At 35.3% G+C, this 25,140-nt stretch overlaps 6 protein-coding genes and 1 non-coding gene across 7 annotated transcripts; 2 read left to right on the top strand and 5 right to left on the bottom strand.

Moving 5' to 3' along the window:
- Nucleotides 1-955: 955 nt before the first annotated feature.
- On the bottom strand, nucleotides 956-1,027 carry PKNH_1423600. The gene has a single exon. It is a non-coding gene; the product is annotated as a tRNA-Asn (tRNA).
- A 1,419-nt stretch (nucleotides 1,028-2,446) lies between these two features.
- Nucleotides 2,447-4,150, bottom strand: PKNH_1423500 (conserved protein, unknown function; the record flags this gene model as incomplete). The annotated part of the gene is made up of 1 exon (XM_002262087.1): nucleotides 2,447-4,150. One exon carries the CDS (start codon nucleotides 4,148-4,150, stop codon nucleotides 2,447-2,449), a length of 1,704 nt encoding a protein of 567 aa, XP_002262123.1.
- A 1,257-nt stretch (nucleotides 4,151-5,407) lies between these two features.
- On the bottom strand, nucleotides 5,408-6,631 carry PKNH_1423400 (transcription elongation factor s-II, putative; the record flags this gene model as incomplete). The annotated part of the gene is made up of 1 exon (XM_002262086.1): nucleotides 5,408-6,631. The coding sequence occupies one exon, from the start codon at nucleotides 6,629-6,631 to the stop codon at nucleotides 5,408-5,410; it is 1,224 nt and encodes a 407-aa protein (XP_002262122.1).
- Nucleotides 6,632-8,662: 2,031 nt separating this feature from the next.
- On the top strand, nucleotides 8,663-9,814 carry PKNH_1423300 (calmodulin, putative; the record flags this gene model as incomplete). Its single annotated transcript, XM_002262085.2, has 3 exons — nucleotides 8,663-8,769; nucleotides 9,012-9,558; nucleotides 9,734-9,814. 3 exons carry the CDS (start codon nucleotides 8,663-8,665, stop codon nucleotides 9,812-9,814), a joined length of 735 nt encoding a protein of 244 aa, XP_002262121.2.
- Nucleotides 9,815-10,707: 893 nt separating this feature from the next.
- Nucleotides 10,708-14,619, bottom strand: PKNH_1423200 (palmitoyltransferase DHHC4, putative; the record flags this gene model as incomplete). Its single annotated transcript, XM_002262084.1, has 5 exons — nucleotides 10,708-13,264; nucleotides 13,469-13,668; nucleotides 13,877-13,993; nucleotides 14,212-14,290; nucleotides 14,507-14,619. The coding sequence occupies 5 exons, from the start codon at nucleotides 14,617-14,619 to the stop codon at nucleotides 10,708-10,710; spliced, it is 3,066 nt and encodes a 1,021-aa protein (XP_002262120.1).
- Nucleotides 14,620-16,728: 2,109 nt separating this feature from the next.
- PKNH_1423100 (conserved Plasmodium protein, unknown function) lies at nucleotides 16,729-20,715 on the bottom strand (the record flags this gene model as incomplete). Its single annotated transcript, XM_002262083.1, has 1 exon — nucleotides 16,729-20,715. The coding sequence occupies one exon, from the start codon at nucleotides 20,713-20,715 to the stop codon at nucleotides 16,729-16,731; it is 3,987 nt and encodes a 1,328-aa protein (XP_002262119.1).
- Nucleotides 20,716-22,713: 1,998 nt separating this feature from the next.
- PKNH_1423000 (uncharacterized protein) lies at nucleotides 22,714-24,621 on the top strand (the record flags this gene model as incomplete). The annotated part of the gene is made up of 1 exon (XM_002262082.1): nucleotides 22,714-24,621. The coding sequence occupies one exon, from the start codon at nucleotides 22,714-22,716 to the stop codon at nucleotides 24,619-24,621; it is 1,908 nt and encodes a 635-aa protein (XP_002262118.1).
- Nucleotides 24,622-25,140: the final 519 nt, after the last annotated feature.

The following is a 25,140-nucleotide window of genomic DNA, read 5'->3' as shown; positions in this document are numbered from 1 at the left end:
TTCATCTCCACAAAGGTTATCATCACATCATTTTAAAGGACAGCTAAGAATTTTAGCGTAATTCCTTGGCCATTTTAAAAAATGATAGTCCCTTTCGATACCATAAGATGAACATTGCCATATTTCTGTTCGTACAACGGGAGTTTTCCCCTCGATATGCAAAGGTTTGTATCTTTCATTGTCTTTCGAATTGCTACTGATAATTGGGAACAGGAGAAATGTTTGCACAACATACTATGAACATATAACGTGCAGTCTCTTTTTTTTTTTTCTTTTTTTTTAATATCACATTAAGTATGTCAGATTTAAAGGGAAGATTTTACTGAAAAGTACATGTTCCATATATGTCCATAACAAGTAAAAATTTTGAATTGTTGAAACCATTCGGATGGGGGAAATATTATTTCGGAAAAACATCGAAAACGATTTTTTCGTATTTACCATTGGGGTGAAACGAATCATGGCATTGTCCAGTCCACGGGGTGTACAGTAAATAAAAAATTACAGTTGGACTTAGAGATTGCCTATTTAACGAGAATGCTTCATATTTGCCAACTATTAAAATATATAACGTTGTACAAAATGGCTTAATACAAAACATGAATGAACGAATGTTTGTATGATATGTGACTCCATGGCAAGGAAACCGTTGAGGAGTGGAGCAGCGAATTTCCCATATATTAATCCCTTTAGGTACATTAAATGCGTTATATATAAAATATTTTAAGAACCAATATAATGAAAAGATTTCCCCAAAACTGTAATTTAGAAATTATCTCTATACTTCTAATTCATTAACTGAATGAAGTCGAAATTTGGTTTTTAACGTATGTCAGTTTATACTTACTGAAATTTATAACCCCTAAGAAAAAAACTGTAAAATAAGATAATAAAAGAAAGGGTTATTAAGTAAAAATGTTTTTATGAAAAATGAACAAAAAAAAATTAGAAGAAACTCCGAGACCGGGAATTGAACCCGGGTCTTCCGCGTGACAGGCGGAAATACTGGCCACTATACTATCTCGGATTCAATATTTACTTGCTTCCACGACATTCATAATCCTTTTTTATATTATATTAAAAAAAATAGCTGTTCATTTTTATTCGATTTATAGAGCTCCGCTCAACAAGGACAAATTCTTCTTCATATGTAAGCCCTCAGCGAAGGCACCTTTAACAGCTCACGCTATGTTTTCAATTACCTTACGGCCGCCCCCCTTCCAAAAAAAAAAAAAAAAAAAAAAAAAAATATATCCCCCCGAATTCGTTGCTTAACTTTTTAATAACTCCTTTAAAGTTTACCTATTTGGGAAAAATTCACGTTTCTTTTTTTATTCAATAACATTTTTATTAATTTTTTCGTGAGAGAAGAAAAATTAAAGTGTTTTCTCTTCAATCATTTAGGCCCTCTTCCTTATAAATCAAGAACAAATGAAAGATTTTTTAAAGCGTAAAAAGGCAAAAAAGCGTTAAGCAGAATCACCACATTTGTATATAACCCGAGCAATCTCATTTAAAACTGAAAAATTATGTTCATATATGCAATATTATTAATCACTTCATGGTTTCCTATATATGGCAAAAATGATTTCAACTTTTTCTTCCCTTCGGTATGACCAAAAAATGTATATCAATGGAATGAATGAGACCATGGAGGAACATATAATACAGGAAGGACGGGGCGCAAAGCATGAATATAAAAATTGTTAAAATTTATAATTGCAAATTTATCTGTAAAAATTATGTACCCTTTTGACAACAACTTGTGCCCAAGCGAATTTGCAATTGTAATAAAACCTTCGAGGGTTCATGTCACCTATACAATTTGTGAGAACATCCGTAACAGGTTGTCTTATCCTCCTATTTGCAATTCACCATTTGTACATTCCATAAATCGATATAAAGAAAAATGGCACAAGGCGCTTGTCAAATGTGGGTTTTACGGATTGAGGGGTACGCAAAGCCTGCGTGTGTACAGTTGGTAAAAGTCTAGTTCATTTGATGGTTAAATTTTGCACAAAAAAAAAAAAAAAAAAATAAGGTAAAATAAAATAAAAATGCGAAACACAAAAATGATAATTAATTATCAACAAATTAAAAAAAAAAAAAAAAAACTACGTGTATGAATTCCCTATTCTGAATTCGCTAAACAAAAAAAAAAAGTGAAGGAAAAAAAAAAAAAAAAACGTACACATGCGTGTGCACGAGTGCGTGGAAAAATTGTACGTTGTAATTAACATGTTGCTTACATTGATGAAATAGCTTCATCAAATATTCTGCCACGCGGGGCGCTCCTTCTTTTATCTCCATTAACACATGAGTTAATCTCGATTATGCAACATTTGTGTTACGTACATAAGAAAAAGCGTGTCTTGTGCTAGGTGTAGCAAAGATACAGGAGGTGTATGTGTGTGGATGTGGGTGGGAGAACACGCGAGAAAATATGCTAAACCCGATCTCCTGTTTTGTGAAACTTGTCATCCACGTGCTGTTTTGTACGATTAATCAGTTTCCTATAATCGTCCTTTTTTACAAACCTGTTTATTGCCAAATCAGTTTCCCTATCAAAGGTTCTCCTCTCGTTAACTGAATTTTTCGAATTTAACAGAAACTTTTGTTCTTGCTCATTCTTTCCCCATAAATCAATTTTTTTATGTTTCTCTAAAAATTCTTTATACTGTTCCTTTGAATTTGTAAAGCACCCTTCTTCATGTAGCTCCCTCAAACTTTTCATTTTTTCCTTAGTGTTCTGCATCACATGGGAGTAGTCCTCCTCCTGAAAATTCACGATAAAATTACTATCATAGTAATTCGTATTATCGATATCGTAATCATCACGTGAACTGTTGACTCTTCCATCTTGGTTATCATGTTCCTTCGGATTATCCCTCTTCAAGGAGCTAGCTTTCCGTTTGTTAATGTTGCGCCTCAGCTTATTTACATCCAGTCTGGACAAAAAGTAATACATTAGGCTGTTAAAGATGTCCATTATATTTTCTTTAAAAGTATGCGGCTTTCTGTAGAACTCTCCCTCCTTTTCTAATTTCCATGCCCTAAATAAATGTCTTAATTTTTTTTTTAATTTTAAATCTTTCATACTTTCAAGTGAAATTTTTTTTTTCTTATCTAGCTTTTGATATAATATTTTTAAATTATTTAGAAAGTTGTAATTCTGGAGAATGCTGATGGTCAACCTTATCATTTCCTTGCTGTCGTAAATGTGCGCCTCGTACTCTTCCTTCTTCTTTACGCCACTTGGAGAATCTCCCATTGGTGCCTTCGTCTCCTCTCCCTGCTCCGTCTCGACTCTCCTTTTTTTTGACAACCCCCTGCTTACACTACTTCCATCCGAGGGGCTACTGTTTACACTACTTCCATCAGAGGGGGTACTGCTTACACTACTTCCATCCGAGGGGCTACTGCTTACACTACTTCCATCGGAGAGGCTACTGCTCTCACTACTTCCATCCGAGGATGTACCACTCGGGTCGCATTCACCAGATGATGAGTCATCGTAGCTACTTCCCCCACTGCTGCGGCTTTCACTCCTCGAATGAGACTCCATCCCCCTTCTTTCATCAAGGCAAGATGAACGTGAAATGGATTTTCTCCGTTTGCTATTGCGATGTCTGATTATTTTTCCCCTGGAGAAATTTTCCCGTTCGCATTCTTCACTGTCACTGTAATGTTTCTTCCTACGTGATGTGGAAGAAGTTCTCCTTCCTTTGTTGCTCCGCAAGGTGTCTTCATTTTTTCCATCTTTTAACTTATGTAGCTTTTCCTTGTCTTTCTTTCTTTTTTTGTTAGAATATTTATCGTATGACGAGCTGCTGCTACGGGCTTTATGTTTCATTCTTTTTCCTTTAGAGCTTTTCCTATTTTCGGAATCATTTTTTGCCTCTGAAATTTTCATATGTTCTTGTTTATGTTTATCCCTATGCTGATTTTTAAAATTTGGGGAACTGGAGGAGTCGCTTCCTCCGTTACATTTTCTTGCATCGCCAGTCCTGTTCTTGTGCGATTTATTCTTTAACCTTTTTTCGCATTCTACTTTGTCATTTTTGCGGCCTCTTTTACTTGTTTCATTTTTGTACTTGGCATCATCATCATCATTGTCATTAACCGATCGGCTGAACGAACTGCTGCTCATCTTTCCCCCCTGCTAAGGTGCATATTTTTCTCTCTCCTTAATTTATTATCCTGTTAAATTTCCTTTTTCCAAAGTTTACCATTGCCCCACGAATTACATCCAAATGTTACATTATGGCGGGTAAAAAAGGTATTATATTTCTTGCTTTAATTTATTTTTGTAAAAAATGACGCATAAAAGAAGGGGAAAAAAAAAAAAAAAAAAAAAAAAACAGCTGCGATAGCGTCATCTGTGCTATGCATTTATTCACTGTTGAGGATGAATATGCTTAGTGCCACATAAGGATTCACATAGAATGGGCAAAGGTTTTCATGCATATATGTAATTACGTTCATATGTCAGACCGTTTGTAACATATTTTCACTCTTAAGCAGGTTGAAAAAAAAAAAAAAAAAAAAAAAAAAGTAAAAGTTACGTTTTATCCAATTTTATAGGAAAAGAAAAAAAAAGTCTCTTCCAGCGTGGCTGGTACAAAGTTAAAAAAAAAAAAAGTACACACAGATACAGCACAGATGAATGCGAAAATTGCCCCAAAAATGGGATGCTGGGAAGAAATCAAAAAGGGAAAAATGCAGTCCCTCGCGTTTATACATACATGAACAGGTAGACTGATACGTATGCACATGTGCTTATAGGCTGTGTTGTAAAATGGTGACAATTTAAAAAAAAAGGTGCTGCGCATATGGGAATAAACAAAAGGGAAGTGCAAGAGTCCCGATTTTGCTGAAAATTTTACGCGAGGGAAGGTCGGGAAGGGGAGGGGAAGTAGCGTCAAGACACGCTTCCTCTGTAGGTATATGCGTGTGCCTGCATATACACTGAGATAAAAACATTGCCTGCTGGTTTACACACAACGCACGCTGTTTTGCTTTTTTTCTCTAAACGGGGATTGGAAAAAATATAAAAAAAAAGAAAAAGAAAAACAAGTACAGGCACAGGTACAGGTAGACGTTGAAGAAATATGATAAACAATGCATGGGTAAGAGGGCCAATATATACACAAAGGTGATGGAAAAAAAATAAAAATGCACACAAAAAATTTTGATACATACAAGGTAATGTACCAAAAGGGTAGCATAAGGATGTACACCGCGGCGTGAGAAAAGGACTGCATTTGAACCTATGCATATATCATCACGACAGTGAACTTTTCAAAAGTTAGTTCCATTTAAACTGCCAAATTTGCAGAGAGATCTCCTCGGGGGAAGTGAGTTACTGAGGATGCATATACAGACATACACTTGGACACGCTTTTGCTCAAAATTTCCAACGGTTATTACATTTCAAGCACGTGACAAAGGTCGTCATGGGTTCGTCGCTGCTCCTAGTTTGCAGCTGATGGTAGACAGTTTCATAGCCTTTACATTTAAAGCACTGAAATTCGCCTTTCCTATTTTTTTTTAAAAGAATATTTTTAACATCCCAGTCGGATTGACAAGCCTGTAAACTTTCTTGCAAGCATTTATTCCGTTCCTTTTTTTTTTCATCACTAGCCATTTCTTGAGAATTCATGGTGGCTATAATTTTTGGTGAAATATATTCTGCATAAATTTTTTCGTTAAAACTTGGGTTTTTTTTATCACATAAATTAAATTTTATTGATTTTAATTGCATATTATATTCCTTCTGTGATTGCTTTTTTTCGATAAAAATTTTGTGTAATTCATTTTCTATATTGTATATAATATCGTTCAGCTTTTTTCTATCAATAAGGTACAGCAAATTGTCATCTGAACCGGTAATGAAAGCTTTAAATAAAAATTGCTTCGCTTTATCTCGAAGTACATCATTGTGAAATTTTCCGTTGTAATTCCACTCACTGAGTGCCTTTAAATCTGTGTTCATATGTTTAAGTTCGCTAAATTGGTAGCTATTTTTAATGCTTTCCTTTATTTGTATGTTATCACTGTTGTCATGTTTTGTATGAAGGAGGATGTCGTGCGTCTTATTATTGGGTTCATTATGATTAGCGTTACTACTTTGGATTGTTGCTTGTTCTGATTTATACTCATTGGAATTTTTAACTTTTATTTTTTTTAATTCGTAGTCCTCTGAACATGTGTGACTGTCACTCCTTTCGACTAGTTCAGATTTTCTTTTCTTCAAACTTTCTGCACTTTTACTACCGGATGAGGAGGAGTGTTTTTCCTTTATAGCAATATTTTTCCACTTATCGACAAGATCCTTTGCAATACTTTGTATTTCATCGTTTTTTATTTTGGTAAATTTATTGACGGTTACTCCTATTTTCGTTTGCTTCAAAATGTCTTTATTTATTTCTACATCATTTAACAAAATTAGGTCGTCTATAATTTCTTTTACTGTGCTTTCATCGATGGTTTTTTCTTGCTCCTCTGTTTCTGCGTCTGCTCCTCCGTCTGCTTCTTCTTCCTCCTCGTTAGCACATAAGAATTTGCTTTCCTTATCTTTTAACCTTTCTTGAATGGTAGTGATTTTTGTAATATTTTCCGTCATATTCATAATTTTTTGCGGGGGGCTTTAAAGAAAGAAGAAATTCTGAGGGGGTAGGGTGCCCGGGACTTGCCTTTATTTATCTTCCCTTTTATTTCGTTTCACTTGCAATTATTTATGCTTCCTTAATTTTCCGTTTCTTCCCCTTTTTTCTTTTTTACCATTATCTTCCAGCCTCTGTGCGATGTGTCTTCGGAGAATTCCAGGGTGGAGACACACAAACACGTAGTACATGTGTTCATATGTACGAATGCACCTCTCCTATTGGGGGATCCGCTTGACACGTACGTACTTTGTAATATTTCGTCATGTATAGCTGAGCAGATGGGAGAAACTTCACGATAGGTTTCTTCAAATTGGAACTACGAGGTATGCATACTATACATACGTATACATGTTTTGCCCATGTAGCAGTAAATAATTTGACCCCCCACCCCAACTCCTTGGCAATGGTCATAAACTTCCTGTGTTCCTTTTTTTTTATTTTGTTCTTTTCTTTTGATTTGCTTTCTTTGCTCCTCTGTGCACCTTCGCATAGTGTTGCCTACATGGGCACATAATCATAGGGCATGTATGCATATAAGCATCGGCACGAGTATGCGCATAGGTACATCTATTGTATGCATATATATTCATTCTGCGCGTGGTACGCAACAATTTGTGGTGTTTTCAAGGGTATATTTTTGTTTATGGCAATTAGCGCGGTCGCGGGGTGGAAAGTACGTTGCGAGTAGGCGAGAAAATAAAATTAAGAACAATCTTGAGCACTAGGTAAGCAAAAATATTAGCAGGAAATGAACGCACGCACGGGAATATGTATGTGCTACATGTACCCCTTGTGCTAACCTTCCCTTTTTTTTTTTTATTTCATTCTATTTAGCCTAGCTTCGTTTGACTTCGCTTAATATCACTTTATTTCAACCATTCTTCTTTCGAAAATTTTTATCTTTTGCTACGTGAAGCTTTATTTTCCCATTTTTGCTCTCTGCACAAAGTTTGTGGCAATTAAATGCGTGCACAAGCAGAACGCACATTTGTCAGTGCATCCTTGGAAGGCATTTTTTCCTCAGCCTGAAATAAGTGGAACTTCCTATTTTACCCCATGCTGTGCGAGTACCAACTAGGGTGGAATTATTCCAAAGGAGGGGAGAGGTCGCAGCTTTTCCCCCGCACATGATACCATTTGTCTATATTGGCGGGGGGGAAAAAAAAAAAAAAAAAAAAAAAAAAAAGGCTGAATAATATAAGGAAAAAATAAAACACAAAGTCATTGTAAGGAATAAAATTACGCTGTTCAAATTAATGTCACTCATAGGTCTCCAAAGAGGCGCAATAGTTTTTTGATGTTGCTCTTTTTTTCTTCTTTTCATATTCGGTCTCAACGTCATTTAGAAAGGGATTGTCATTTTCAACATTTTTAACAGAAAACTATATGTTTTATCGAAGGCACCGCAAAAATAGCAATCCTTTGGCATCATTTCTGCTTCTCTGTCATTTAAAAAAAAAAAAAAAAAAAGACTAAAACTTTTTTTGCAAATTCCAGTTAACCGCGTTATTTTTTTAAAGCAATTCAGAGAAATTTTCTTCATCGGATAAAAAGTTAAGCATAAGTTAACCACTTCGAAAGTAAAAAAAAAAAAAAAAAAAAAATTATGATCTGTTCAGTAATTCTACACCGCCTTACACATTACACATGAACTTGCACATTTAGAGCAGTTTTCACGCGTGTACATTTTTAAATAAAGAGGCATAAATTCGCATCAGTTGTGCATTTTTACACAGGTGGGTGAAGTGTGAGTCGCGAAAATTAGCTCACTCGATGAAAAGAAAAAAAAAAAAAAAAAATTTCCTTTTCTATTTGCCCTGTTATTCCCGTTTGGTAAAACCGAAATAGTGAATAAGGGAGCGTGTGTCCGCCCCCCCCCCCCGCTTTGGCATAAAGACATCCCCCCCTCTGCTTCTGCATCGATAATTTAAAAAAAAAAAAAAAAAAAATGCTTGACCAATCAGTATAAACACTGCTGCCTATTTTTAAGCAAAATGGAATATGAGGGCGAAACGTTCCATTTGACGGAATACCAAATTAAAAAAACAGTAAAGGCTTTCAACTATTTGGATAAAAAAAAAAGAGGACTGCTCAAATTTAAGTATTCACGACGTGCTCCAACTAGGCACAACTAACGAGAAACGAATGTGATAGGCAAAATGTGGTTGCTCATATAGGGGTGGTGATGGTTTTTCTCATTATGTGCACGCTATTACCTTTTAAGTGTTGTATGTTCTATGATTCATCCTGCTACGTAGCACGCAGCGAGGAATACGTGAAGGATACTGATGTCACCCTCTTGTATGCTCTCACACATGGACACACATTCACCCGATTTTGCAGTCTGTTAGGAAGCCTCCTGCGCTGCAGCGGATACAACGTGTCTCTAAAAGAAATTGATAAGATAAAAGAGAAAATTATAGAAAACAAAACTCTCGAAAAAAATGCACAAGTGAATGAAAAGAGGGAAACTGAAATTACTACAAACGAAAATGACGGCAATAATAACTCGTCGAACCGTAAGCAAGCTAAAAAAACTAAGGAAGACAACGACGGTGATGACCATGATGATGACAATAATATATCAAAAATGCTAAGTGATTTAAAGAATTATGATAACTTCATCGAGTTGGAAAAACAAAAAGAAGAAAAAAAAAAAAAAGAAGAAGAAAATAAAAACTTATTTAGTATAAAGGAGTTTTTTAGGATCATTCAATTGCCAAATATAACCAACGAAACTAAGCCATCAAATGTTTTAAACTCCTTTGAAATTTTCGATGAAAAGGGGAATGGAAGAATATCCATCAAAAAGCTGAGATTCATTCTTCAGTACTTAGGGGAACCCTTAAGCAATGCAGATTTTGACGAATTCTTTGACTGGATCAAGACGGTAAGTGCTCCAGCGGAGGGGTGTGTAGAGATGAACTACTCTCTTGGGAGATATATCTTGTATTGTGTTATAACAACATCTCCATGCTACACCCTGCATGCGATATGACCATTTAACACGCTTCATTTACCTGAGACAATTGTACATATAAATAATTATCTCAACCCATGGACAGAAGGATAAAGTGTATAAGAAGGACTACATAATTTACGAGGATCTGATCAACGAGATGGTAAATAAAGACACAAGCGTTTAGAAAAGTTAATGAAATGTCTCAAAAGCGGGTGCCATGGCGGAGGAATAGGCACATATTAATTCTTCCAATTGGAGTGACTCCTCCCATTTTACGCCATTTTTGCCCCTTCATTTGGAAAAAAAAAAAAAAAAAAAAAAAAAAAAAAAAAAAAAATTACCCCTGATAGGCAAATTTAACTCTTCTCATGGATGGTAAGACTCTTTTTTCATTAAAATTTTTTTTTTTTTTTTTTCTTTTTTCGCCCCTTTTAATTTCACTTTCCGATATGTATTATAAATTTTAATTTTCCTTCGATGCAACTTTTAAATAGCTAACTTTCTTATGATAAAAAAGAAAAGAAATGGGTGATAATGTTATTATCAAGTTTAATACAGACACATTTGTGGGAATCCATGTAAAGTGGAGTAAATTTGCTCACATATACGAATACATATTAGCATATGCATATGTAAAATTAAAAACAAATGGATCGGGAGGCAAGATGCAGTGAAAAAAAGAAAAAAAATTGGGACTTTTATGAATGCCTCAAACAGAGCATTATTGTGTAGAGAAAAAAAAGGACGAGAGAAAATACATTGATGGATGGGTGAAGTTGAATATACAACTGTATGGTTACACTTTATTTGTTAGTAGAACTAAAAAAAAAAAAAAAAAAAAAAAAAAATACAAATGTGTGTATACATATACGTACATATATATATACTGTGTACTGTGCGTGCACACACTCGTTTGATAATTTTGCAATTCTGCGAAACTGTCACGGTGCTGCTTATCCACTTTGCTGTTCCCATTTTCCAAATTAAACCCAAAAAAATATTGCCACGGAGAAAAAAAAAAAGAAAAAGAAAGCATAAATAAGACAAAATGGACAAGCTATATTTCCACACCAATAATCAGTCATTATCATTACTAGACGGTATGTGTATACAATTAATTATTAGAGCAAAGGATGTAAAAAAATAGAAAAATTTGGACGCCTTGCTTTTCTTCTTGTTATCCGAGCGGTTCTTATCTTGTTTATGCTTATGAATTAAATAATTCAATAATTTTAAATTGTCAAATTTATTGCTTTTTTTTATTTTCGCAAAGTAAAGATTTGCGTCCATGTATTCACTTAAAAGTTCATTGTTTTGATGCAAATCTGTAGACTCGTCGATGCAATAATTTTTGTTGTTATAATACAAGTGAATGTTTTTATGTGGCCTGGATAGAAGTTTTATTCTTTCCCTTCGCAGTATCCTCTTGTGCATTTTTTTGTACTTCCATTTGTACATTTTGGTGTACCTCATTTCGCATATCTTGCTGAAATTACCCAGCTCAGCGTTATCTATTCCAGACAGATAATATGCCGGAAGATCCAGGTCCAACTTCTTTTGTTTCTCTTCTGCGTGTTTGGTCAAGGCATCCCCGTGCATTTCGCGGTGGTTTTGCATGAACAAATCTTGATCCTCCTTCCCGATGCTGTGTTTATCTTCGCCCGTTTGTTCCACTTGACGAACTGGTTCCTCTTCATGCGGTTCGTCATTTCCCAACATTGCAGGACTTGCAACCCACTGTTTGGGCTTCTCCCTCTTATCCTTGGGCTTATAATTATATATGCTGATGATGACATCCTTCTGCAGGGCCATCATCCTCTTCTTCCTCTTTTTGATTACTATGTTCTCGTTGGCTTGCGCATTTGCGGATAAATCATCGTCTCCTTTTTTGGGATTCCTCCCATCTCCGACGCCATCGCTCAAATTGCGTAATTCGTCCTTCCGACTGGCACTCTTGGAGATGCTGAACATTTTAATTTTGCCCCGTTTGTTATGACCACTGTTGTCGTGTTTGCGTTTTCTAGAAAATAACTTCCGCAAGTACTTTATCTTTTTTATCATCTTCATCTTGCTCATCCGCTTGGCGTTATTCATTTGTAGACCCGCACTGGTCTGCTGACAGTAGGTCGAAAAATCTTTCTTATCTATGTTGGCATATCTGACTATGTAGTAGGTTTCCATTTTGTTTTTAAACTTATGGATAAATGGAAATTTTTTTTTATGCCGAATTGGGTACTCGATTTTTTTTTTCACGTGCGCCAAGTTGCTGAAGCAGTTAATTTTTGTTTCATAGTTAATTGGTTTCCGTCTGATTTGTTTTGAATGGCCACGTTGGGCAAGGGAATAACCATCGTGTGTATCCTTTTTGCCTAGGCCGTTTTTTCCTGTGCCACTTTTCTCTGCGTCATTATTCTCTGTACTGTTTCTACCGGGGTAGTCGATACTCAGGCCGCTTCTGATTAGGCCCCCTTTGCTTATACCGCTCCTGTAACATTCGCTACCTCTCTTCCAGTTCTTAATAACAATGATGTAGTTGTTATTATTGTTCACTTTCTTCCTGTTCAGGCGAATTATATCATCATCCTGGTATTCATATAGTTCGTCTGCATTCATTTCATCTCCTACATAGCTAGCCCTACTCTCGTTACATATGTCACTACATATGTCATTATTAGAGCTTCCAGTTGATGACAAGTCGTTCCTAATGAATAATGAACCTACAGTGTTATCCAAATTTATGATCCTTTTTTGTGTGTATTGGCTGAGTTGTTCAAAATCGTTACTTAATTCTTCGGAGTAGCTATCCTTCTTCTTAACATTAGACAATTTCACTTTATTCGCTTTATTCATTTTGTTAACTTTTGTATTTTTATTTTTATCGACCTTAAAATGGCTCGCATTTTTTTCAATCGCTTTATAGGAAATGCTACTCAGTTTGGTGATATCATATTCTTCTAAACTTTTTTCTTTCTTTATCTTTTTCTTTACATTGTACGTTTTGTTTCTGCATTTGCTATCGTGAATATTGATCGAATGATAATCTCTTCCCTTTTTGGCCCATTTTTTATCTACTACCTTTGATTCAAAGGAGTTTTTTTTTTTTTTTTTTTTTTCATCTTTATTTCCACTACTCAGTGAATCACTATCATTTTGTTCCTCTTCTACGTTGATAGCTACATCCTTCAGTTCCACTACATGGTGCGAGCACTTCTCATCCACAACTTGTAATTTGGGGTTGACAAAATTGATGTAGGATGGCCTTGTTTTGGTAAAAAGTATCTCTTTTATATTGTTAAGGACACCAATATTAAATGGATTATCGTTTTGATAAAAGGTTTTTATTTGCTCGTATGTTGTTTGATTGGTTACAATTGTGTAGATGTGATAGCATAATAATCCTATGACAAACCACAAGGTTAAGATAGTGTATATAATAAGAATTATGCTATCTGTGGCCATGCGCCATATGTGAATAAATATTTTCTCTGTGTTGTAACCCTGGTCTGATAGGCTGTTAATACATATGGTCAGTTTGTAAATACTTGCACCCAGAGTTATGCATATCAGGATGTAAAGATTAAAAACAAAGTACACGAAGTATTTGTAGTTCCTCGTCCCGATGCAATTGCCCACCCTGAGGGGTAATAAAAAGGGGGGGGTGAAAACGTGATTGATGAACTGACTGGTTAACAGTGAAGACATCTTGCGAACAGTACTCAGATAGGAGGATATGTACAAACGACTAGTTAGAAGTATGAACCATCACACATATATATGTATATATATATGTATGTATATACATGTGCATTTTATCAAATGTAGCCAACGCTTGCATTACCATGGACAATGGTGATCGAACTTCTCCACACAGTTGTCACAAATGGAACAGTGCACAGTTCTTATGCCTCTATATATGTTACATGTGTAGCAATACTTGAGTTTGTAGAAATTTCCATTTATCAAAACTTCCTTTTGTCGTGGTGGTTGCGTTTCACGGTACTGTTGGATTATCACATCGTAAATATTTAGTACAGATTTCTGCACAGGGAATATATATGTGTGTGGGGGGGGGGGGGGGGGGGGCAAGTTAAAAGTATATTTGTCCATGTGGCAACATGGATGCGCTTTCTTCAAATAAGAGAAAATGAAACGCATGGAATTGCAGAATCAGGCATTCTATATGAGAAGGCTTCAAGAAACACCACAGACGTTTGCGTGAATTTTTTATCAACTTGGTAGGCATTACCTGTCTTGGTATTATACCAGGGTCCATAAAACTCGTTTTAAAAAAGGTGTAAATGGTTAGTGTGAAAAAGAAGAGGTTGAGAAATGAGACATAGTAAATATCTTTTTCGAAGAACCACTGCGAGAAGGGGAAAAAAAAAAAAAGGAAGTAAAACAATATATACAGGTTGTTCTGTCATAAGAAGGAAGCTTCATATGAATAAAGAGTACATCAAAAAGGGAATAACACACATTCGAACATTTAATACGCATTATCCTTCGACAACTGATTAGCAAACATATTATCATTCTATCCACCTCTCCATGTTGTGTCAAATTTTTTATCTTTCTCATTACTGTTGAGGTAAAGGCGTGGAAAATGGCAACCGGGATTAATATCATAAGAAAGGAAGAAATAACCGTTACAAAGGCAGGTCTGCGGCGGGGGGAGGGGCGGGTATATCGAAACGGTAAAATGATTTTATCATCTAGGTACCCACATGTTTATGCACATGCTTACGCGCATGAGTACTTCAATATAACTATGGGGATGAATATTATTTTGCGTCTTTTTTCCCTTCCCACTTTTAAGAGGAGAAAAATGCATTTGCTTAACATCGACTGAAGTGTCTCCCTTGCTGTGCGCACTTACCCTGATACGAAACCCCCCTTGCAGTGTATTTTATTTTCTCCATATATTTGTACATTATTTATTTTGTCAAAATTGGCTCTCTCCAAAATTTTATTTCTTTTAAATATATTCATTTGTTATATAATAATTTCATTTTTCTAAAGAAAAGGCGTCCAAATTTATGTAGAGGCGGGAATCATTTCAAGTATTGGGGCATTGGTGATCTGCCGCAAAGGGGAAGTCTGGTGGTCTAATGGCTCTTGGACTTTCGAAAAGGGGATTTCCAATAGGCAGTATTTTATAATTTGGGATGCTTGAACGAAAAAAAAATAAAAAAAAAATAAATAATAATAAATAAAATAAAAAAAACAAAGAGGAGATCAACGGAAAGGGTTACAAAATAAGGTAGAAGTGATAATGAAATGCGGATCGCGCCGGAACGTTGAAGAAGAAAAAAACAATATAACTGAAAATGGTGCCTATGTAAAAAGAATAGCCCGAAAAAATCACAGCTCTGACGCGTGCGCAGTGAAGAAGATTGTACATAATTGTAACATTATAACAAATAAAATGGAGAAGTAAAAATATGAAGGTCATTCGTTCAAAGAGGGGGCTCCTTTCATGGAGGGGTGGCCTCTGTTATAATTGAATTTTGCCAGGAACATGGCACCAGAAGAAGTTATTGAGGACAGCACTTCAGCCTTTTCACTTTTTTTTTTTTTTTTTTTTTTTTTTTTTTAAAGTATATGGCCATATATATTTTATATGCACAATTTTACAATTTCCAGCAGCGCAAAATAATTTAGTAATTAAAAAATGGGGCGTTGCTTGGGGAATTTTAATTTTTATAGATAACAATCAAATTTTCACAAAATGTCAATAACCATAATTATACTTTATTATGTAAGTGCGTAATTTGACTGTCCCAATTTTTTTTTTCCCGCATTTTTGTGATTCAATTTAGAGAAGCGCAAATAAATGGTTCAACAAAAAGTTTTCTCCGTTTTGGCACATGTACACAAATCGGCCAAACTTCAGGAGGAACACGTTAAAAAAAAAAAATTAGCAAGTTAATACTTAAGTGGACGCGGAAGCTCCAGCAATTTGTGGCAATCTGTAGCAATTCGAAGCAACTGGGATTGGGGATAGCAGCGTTGAAATGCTACAATATATATTTGTACGTAAACACGTATGTTCCTTATGAACATAAGTTTTTTACGTTTCCACGTACTTAGGTAAATGATCCCCTGTCCGTGAGCCTACCTTTTAACGCAGGAAAAGTGCATGTCCCTGGAAAGAGAAGGAAAAGACCGCCTTAATAAAGATTACAAAGACATTACATGTACAGAAGAAGCGGTGGAACATCTATCCTCGTATAATATTTATATACCTGCAGATAAAAAAATAGGTGTCCTGCGTGTCTCACTTGAGGAAAACAATTAAAGTGATTCCAAATTTTAAATGTGAATTTTGGTTTATTATTGTATCAAATAATAAAGCCCTCTTCTGTTTTCCTTTTTTCTGACAAAGTTCGTGTGAGCTGTGAAAATGCTGAGCACAGCAATGCGCTACATACACATGCAATAAGAAGGGAATGTACACGTTACACTTGTATGTATACAGGTGTAGCTGTGCACACATACACGCATGTGCTAACCACCCAATACGTGCTCAAGCGGTTCGGAGATGGAGAAAAAAAAAAAAAAAGGAAAAAACGTATAAGCATTTACAATTAAAACATTTGAAGATTCGTCATAAATAAATGTAAAAAAGACTTACTCCCTATTACGGGTAACACCTATTCCGACGAAAACGTAAAAGGGAACTTAAAAATAAATTTATAAGATTTGGCCAACGTACACGTCGTATTAATAGGGAACATGGGCGAATTAAAAAGATGAATGAAACTGAGCGGTTTTACAAAAAAGGAAGCAGCCTTGCATCAAAACGAAGATGAAAAGAAAAAAAAAAAAAAAAAACAATGAAACTAAAAAAGTACACACACACTATATATATATATATATATATATGCATGTACAGATATAATCCGTTTGAACGAATTTAATTTTGTATAACACTGAAAAAATGAGGGGAGAAATTGGTAACGAAGCCGAAGTTGGTGATGCTGGCGCAAAGAGCTCTGCGAAAGTGAAAGAAGGAGCCAACTGCATAAACAGGAAACTGCGATGGACGGTCTTTTGGCAAATTTTTCAAAGTCCAAAATGGATACAAGTCACGGTGGGCTAGGCAAAAAGGTCTTCTAAATTTTTTTTTGTTTTATTTTTTTGTGCCTGGAATGAGTTATAGTGCACTTCGCTCTTCGTGGATAAATTGACTTGGCCATTTTGCGACAAATCACTGGTGAATGTCTTAGTCGTATTTATTGCACTGCTATTTACTCGTTTTATGTTGGCCGTTTTGCTGTAATAATTTGGAGGGCTTCTTTCAGTCGTTTCACCAAACTGTTCTTCCCATTTGTAGCTGTTTATACAAGCGGTCTTGCTGTTTTGATTTCCCCAAGTGGTGTACTGCTTCCTTTCTCCATTGGGCTCGTTCAAATTGTAAAAGAAATCGTACTGTTTATTCACTTTGTCTGTACAATTGGGACCGTTGTTTACATTATTACCATCCACATGGTCATTGTAAAAATTGACGAAATTTGCATTTTCGTTATTTTGATAATTCCCTCCCGGTTTTGCAAAAGCCTTATTATTATTTTCTATAAATAGGAAATTATCCTTTCGATACATATCCTCACTATTGTTCATAATTTGTACACTGTTACATTCTTCCTTATACATTGGCTTATCTTCATGTCTTTCTTCGTTTCGTGAAGGAAAACCGGTTTTGTTATAAGTAGCTGGGTTGTATGAATATACGGAGTAGTTACTTGAGTAGTCACCGTTCGTATTGTAATTAGGTCCATTTGCTGTTTCGTTATTACTTTGATACATGTGTTGATTATTTCCACTTGACATACTATACGCGTTATTAGTTTCCACATTTTCATCATTCTGGTGATTAAATGGGTTAAATTGAGCTCTACGGTTGCTACTATCATAGGGGGTGGTTTCAGACTGGTTAAACTTTTCCTTACCGACGAAATGATTGTCGTTACTCACGTGGGGGTTGTAATCACCGTAGTTTTTACTAGTACAATTTACTGCCATAACGTTATTAATCATTCCATTCGCATTGTGATGCTTGAATTCTTCGCCTCCCTTATTCACGTTGCATGCACTTTCTGGATCCTTCTCTCCGTTTCCATCTCCTGATCTGTTCATAAACGGTTGGCTAGATTGATAACTGATAGATGCAAATTTATGTAGGTCACTGTGAATTTCAATCTGCTTGGCATTATTTACACCATTCATTATAACGTCTATTTCTCCCTCCTCAATTTGCACCTTATTCGGCAGGGTGTTATTTGCTTTACTACCGTTCGTACTGTTGTAAAAGGTTTCTTCATTGATGTTTCCTTTAATATTTTTTTCATCATTTTCATTTTTCGACCACAATTCTGTGTCATCGCCGAAATTGTCACTTAAGTTTTTCTTTTTCGTTTTTTTGCTGGTGAAAATATTTTTCCATTTGCTCTTTTTCTTTTCCTTTTCAGTGTCTACGCTATCTTTATTTTTGCCATCGGCCAATTCTGTTGGTATAGCTTCGTTCTCTTCCCCCTTTGGGAAATCCCCCTTGGGATTGTCATAAGCGTTATTATCGTTCGTTGCGAAGTTATGAGAGCTTTCCTCTCTATGGAGCATCTTTTCATTATTAAAATTCTCTTCCTCCATACCTTCTACAATGTGCCCTGTTTTGTAGACACCTTCGGGAGTTTCGATGAAGTGTACATTTGTCTCCCCTCCCACGTTTTGATCAACACGGAATTCGAACTGCACATCGGAATGAATGTCAAAATGCACACCGGTATGATTCCCACCTGGCACATCACCCTCCGAATGATGCATAACCATATTCGCATTTTTACTTCTCACGTCAATCAAAGGTTTTTCTCCACCTTCTACTGTCTCTTCCAAAAAAGGATTAATCTCCATCGTCATATTGCCCATCACGTCAATCTTGTTATCGGATGGGTGGCTATCCACATGAAAGTTATTCCTATGGGAGAGGTCCCCGTCGGTACTACTTATTCCCTTCCTATTAAATATGCCACCATCGTTACGAACAGTCATTGGATCGTCAATATTATAAGCATTTTTTTCTCCCCTTTGGGAGCATTTTATCGCTTTATCCATGCTGGTAGTTATTTCCTCCTTCAGTTCGCCTTCTTCACCACTTTCAAGCGCTCCACCTAATGTTCTAGGACTGGCTTCTTCCTCCAAATCTAAATCGTCATTAAAGGAGGTCGCTTTCCCTAAAAGGTCCAGCTCTCCTGGACGGCTTTCTGCATCGTCAGAAAAATGATCCTGTGAAATATTTGCATGCAAATTATCGATCATATTGTCAATATCGTTTATGTCTGTGTTTATGTCGTTAAGGGCACTGATTATGCTACTATTGTTGTCCCGCCTTTTCTCCTTTATTTTCCTAGCGCTTATTTGTTTTTGGGTGATAGTTTCGAACAACTTTATGCATTCATTAATTTTGTCATTAAAGGGGAGGGAAGAAAAGTTATCCACTCCAATGTTCACGTTTTCTGTAGCAATTTCATCCCCCTGGCAATTCATCTGACCCGTACTTTTCCCCCCCTGGCTAGCTTCATTTATTAATTCCTTAAGGTGATCGAAAAGGTTATTTTTATACTTGTTAATTGTCTCCTTTACTTGTTCATCCAGTTTATGCTTAGTGTTCTTTAGTAGATTATCAATGGAACTTTCTTCCGCAACATTTGAACTCTTCGTCTTATAATTCTCTATGGTCTGTCTCAACATGTGCAGTTCCTCTTTATATTTTTGCTCTACCTTGTTGGTGATTTCTTGTGTAACTTCATTTCTAATTTGTTCTCGTAATTTGCTAATATAACTATCATTTAAGAAGGTGGAATTTAAATGATTGCCACTCACCTTGAGGTTTGAGTGTGGACCTCCTACTTTTGTATCATCGGGCTTGTCTGCTATAGGGCTCATTAAGTTGCATTCTGTTTGGACTTGACAATCTACTAATTTCTTCTTCTGAAATGATGGAATCACAGGTGCTTGTACGTTGTTAATACTGATTGTTTTGTTTAACGTTACTCTTTCCCCCTGTTGTTGCTTGATCCTCTGTTCATTATTAACGTTTCCGATTTTGTCAGTGTTGCCGCTGTTGTTCTTGCCGACGTTGCTGCTGTGCCAGCTGTCGTTACTTCGAAGTGGTTCCTCCTCTATGGATCCGCGGGGGAAGGAAACGGTAGCACTTTTCGAATTTATCATATGATAATTATCCTTTATATTCCTTATTTGTTTTTTTAGGATAACATTTTCGTTATTAAGTTGAGAATATTCATTTTTTAATTTCATAAATTTTAAATGTAACATATCCATTCTTTTTTGATAATTATCAATGGAATTGTTACTGGCACATTCTGTTTGCGACACATGTGCCCTTTCATCATTTCTTTTAGCTTGATCAATCAGTTTTAATATTAATTTATTTTTTTTATCCTTTTCTTGTGCGGACAAGTATTGCTCCCTATTTTCCTGATTTACTAGATGTTTAAGTAAGTCTAGGGATTGTTCCACGATCTGCGAATTGGCCTGCGTTTTGAAGTTATCATGGGGCTCCAGGATGGAAGTTTTGTTTAATTTTTTTTTGTTATTGGTGTAGAACGAAATGTACGATAATCTGTCATCAAAATTTCTCGATATGTTGGATGTCCTATTCACTTTTGGTGCGAATAGATTTATGGATTGGGATCTGGGCGAATATATTCTGTGGGAAGATGTGTGGTTTCTTGTAGACCTCACCTGGTTTGCTATTTTATTCATGTACATACTATACTGGGGGTCGTAAGCTTTGTTACTGTAGTGGATTTCAGACATTTTATCAGCGTCACAGTTGGAGTACGCGAAACCGCTGCTATCTTCAAGTAGAAAATTGCCACTGCCCCCGTCATTTTGCATTTTTCCGTCATCGCCTACGTTGTTACTACCGATATGGTGGCTGCTCGTATAGTTCCCCCCAACATGGGTACCATTATCAATGCTGCAGCTATCATTATTGTTGTTTGCTTTTTGGATGACTTCAGATTTAGTGCTCCTTATATTGGGTTTGCTTGAAAAAAAATTCATTTTTGAACTTTGTTCTCTTTAACTCCCTCAGAGGCATAAAAATGGTTGGGCAAGAGCAAAGAACGCAGGGGAAAGAAAGGGGGGGGAACCACATACATATAAAAATATATTACACGTATACGGTTTGTATATACTGGAAAAAGGCTGAATTGGGGGTTAATTCGCACGCCAAAGAACGAATTTTCCTTAGCTGCGGGGAACTCAAATACATTTGCTGTGAAAACGAAAAAAAGAGAAATAAAACAGCGCCTTAAAAAATCGAAATATATACTATGCCTATGTACATAAAAGCATATGTATACATGTATAGTACAAATTTAGAGGGGAAAAATGCTCTCGGAAATGTTTCCTTTCACTTTAAAAAAAAAAAAAAAAAAAAAATACAATACAATACATGCGCAAAGAAAAAAAAAAATATTCACTCGTTAATATGCTTTGTTGCACATAAAAAAACGCATTTACGCGCATGTATAAAAATACGCATATTGGAGCATACGAAATATTTACGCAAATGACAAACAAATCACTTTTCCCCATTTTTTTAATAACCTTTACAGAGGCGGAATTTTATTTTTTTCACGTCATCATCGTCGTCCTCCTCCTACTCCTCATCATCATCATCATTCGATATGGAACACCCGAAACAGGCACAATGTGAAAAGAAGCGAGTATGTATGAATACGCAAAAAGCACATTTGTATTACAAGTATCGGTATATTGTCGTATGTAGGAAAAATCCCCCCTAACGCTTTTTGGAAAATCTAAGGGAGCCTAATTATGCATTTTATTCAAGCGGTTATGATATGGATGTGTACATATGTGTACAAAACTCAATTTCGTGGTTTGGCCTTGGAAATTAAGATGGGCCAGAAAAAAAATGACTTCCTATGCCTGTACACTGTTGTAAGTTCACACATGGCATAAGCACACGGAAGTGGTTAATTTAATGATCAGGTAGTGCCTCTGTCATCCTGGTGAAACCAATTCAGCGGGATTAAAAAATGAAAATGGTCGTAGACATTTTCTTTTTTTTAACAATTTGTAAGGATAGGTGTTTACACACGGTTAAGAAATGGAAAAAAAAAAAAAAAAAAAAAAAAAAATAAAAAAAGTACCTTCCGTTATAAATTATAACACAATTGAGCTTTGTATCTTTCCCTAAACGAAATTATATCAAGAGGACGATTTATTTGCTAATAAAATACACTCATTATATGTTCATTGGGGAGAAATGTCTTTAGCATATCATTGTGCACAGCACGGTGATTTTTGCGCATTCCCCATTGTGACGCCTTTTCCTTTTTTTTTTTTTTTCTACTCTTCTGAAATGGTTAAGAGGATGGCTAAAGTTTCTGATCCGAACTTTAATGAAAGGAGAATGTGCATCAATGTGTGGCTAAAATTGTGAGCTTAGCCCTTTATAAAAATATATACTACCCAATTTTAATTCTGTCTGCCAATAGAACTGAAGGAGGCGCTTATAAGCAGCTCTCTAATACTAAAAAAAGGAAAAACTTTTTATTAAAAAACAGGTTTTATGCTAGACGCTTTACACGCTTCCTATTTCTACCGCAGTTTAAAAAAATAACATTGAATATACGTTCTCATGTGCAACGATAGAAAATGGGTAATTTCCCCCCCCAGCGTCTTAAGCACTAAAATGATTGTCTACGCGTATTTTTTTTTTTTTTTTTTTTTTTTTTAATTTATACAAGTAATATTGTTACCTTCCTTGACAATATGAACTTAAAAACTGAACTAAAAAAGTCCCTTTACAGTTAAGCCATGGTAAGCTAACATTATGTTTTAAGGAAAAGAGAAGTAAAAATAAGACTCCTCGATGGAGAGAAGTTACACATTAAATATAAATGTGTCAAAACGGCTTTAACTTTTGAAGCAATTTTCCCAGATTAGCAGAAAAAAAAAAAAAAAATAATTCCCTCTTTGTTTCTGCGCATGCTTAATTTGCTTCCCTTCTAATAGCGTAGCCCCAGCAAAATGAGCAATTACATGAAACCAAGGGTGCGAAAAAAGTTCGGCGAAAATGAACATAATGACGAAAATGCTCTAATTGATGAAAACAGAAAAAATATTAGCCGTAGAAATAGGGAGCCTACAAACATCTATTATACAAAAAAAAAGTTAAATGAAAAATTAAAGGGGAAATCAAAAGTAATTACGGATAGTGGGGCGAAAAAGCAGCTGTCTAGTAAGGAAGGTACTACCATAAAGCATATAAGTGGTCCTGCTACCCAGAAGGAAGAACATGAAAGAGCTGAAAATGAGAACGATGGCAACTCAGGGACGATGAATGATTCCGCACAGGCGGACGGAGCAACCAACGAGGGTGATCAGATAGAACAAAGAAAAAAAGAAATTAAAGAATTGGCAAACCTTTGCCTTGAAAAGAATTTATCAGTTAACAGCGAAAATATTCAAATTGTCAGAAAATTAAAAGAAAAAAGAATGCTAGAGGAGCAAATAAATAAAAATGAAAATATCAAAAATTTACAGGAAAAGAGAAGAATCTTGGAGCAAATAGAATATCACGAATGGGCAGACAGGGAAAAACGAATAAAAGAATTACAAGAAAAAAAAATGAAATTGTTGAAAAAGGTTATCATACAAAGAGATACGGAAAAGGCAGATAGAATATTTTACGAGGTCGAAAAAATTGTTCAAAATAGAGATAAAAATAAGGATAAAATTATTGAAAATTTTGAAAAGGAAAAAGCAAGAGATATGAGAAATTTATTTGTAGAAACAAAAAATAATCTCAAAACAATTTTTAATGAAAAAACGGACATAGTTCATCATATGAATGATCACACATCAAATTACAATTTACAACTCGAAAGAAATGGAACTGTCCCAGAAAAAATAAACGAGAAGACGTCAAACAAAATTGACAACCTCCTCAACCTGCATGACCTGAACGACCTGAATATGGATTTTGATAAATCTTCCAAATACACACAAGGGGAAAAGAAATACGATAAGTTCTCTAAATATGAAGAGAAAAAGAATAAGCAAATAATTGACACATTTTACAGATATTTAAATAAGGAGGAAAGTAAATACACATCAGAGGAATATGTTTTGGGAGAATCGATAAAAACACAAAAAAAAGGACAATGCATGAAAATAAACTTCCCCTCGATAGAGGTAAAGTCCAGTAAACAAGATATTTTCGAAAAAAATATTTTGCAGTTACAAAATTTGCTAAGGGGAAAAGCCATAAAAATGTTAATGAATGATGGAAAACAATCTTACAGCGATTTAATTGAAGAATTAAAAGCGTACGAAAAAATAGATCAAATTAGTGCAAACGAAAAAGATCTATTCGAAAAGGAAAATTTTGAAGAAATAAAACTTGATTCTTACCTAGAAAATGTGCAAGGAAAATACATATCGGAATTGCTAGATTCTTTATCCAACGAATTGGAGAAATATGAAGAAGAAAGGAAAATAGCGGTACTCGTAAAATATGCAGAAAGGGAAAGGAGATTAAAGGAATGCAAAGAAAAGGGAAAAAGACAAGCTGAATTTTTATTGAGAGAAAAGGAAGATTATATATTCAATGAAATCATGGGGCTAAATAACCAAACCGTTGATTCTTACTTGGAGGACATTTTAAGTAAAGCAATCAATGACGCTTCAAAGGAAGAAGCTTTGATAAGGACCAAAAAAAAAGCTGAACAGCTCAACGAAATTTACAACTCTTTAGATAATAATAGTGATGAAAATAATAAACTCATAGTCAAAGATCTGGTCGGTAATTTTATCATTCCGTATGTTGATAAACAGAGGGGATTGCAGTTTGACTTGTTAGAACAGAAGAAAAATAACTGCGTGTCAAATTTCGCAACGCAGCACGTTTTTTCCAAAATTAATGAAGCATTTTGAAAAGGGGAATAAAAAAAAAAAAAATGTAAACGGGAATATTACAACAAGCGTGGGATTGAATAGTGATCATAGTGATTTATACTTTGGCTACTCATCTACGGATGAACTTCCCATCCTATTTTGCTCTTTTGCGCACAACAGAGAGCAATGGGAGAAGAATACATATATACATGTATACATATCGTGTTTCCTTTGAACTGTGGAATGCAAAAATAATTAATTATGGAGCAGTCAATCGGAAGAATAAGTAGACTGAACATGTCATAGACGAAAAAAATGACACACCCAGGATCCAACAAATTTGCTTTGTCAATCGGGGCCGCATTAAACTACGAAGATGACTTATGTGCAAAACTTGGCCATCTACGTGAGGAAAGACATGTGCATCTGTACATACATTGCCGCAAAATCGGTGTCATCAATAAGGAGTTGTCATTCCTCAGGGAGGAATTCGCGAAAATATACTTTTACAATCTGACCATTTTTTTTTTCAAAACAATTGAGACGGAAAATTTAATT

Source organism: Plasmodium knowlesi, assembly GCF_000006355.2.
Source record: "Plasmodium knowlesi strain H genome assembly, chromosome: 14".
Taxonomy (NCBI): Eukaryota; Apicomplexa; class Aconoidasida; order Haemosporida; family Plasmodiidae; genus Plasmodium; species Plasmodium knowlesi.
Note: the sequence above shows the minus strand (reverse complement) of the source record. Positions and strands in the feature narration are given on the sequence as shown.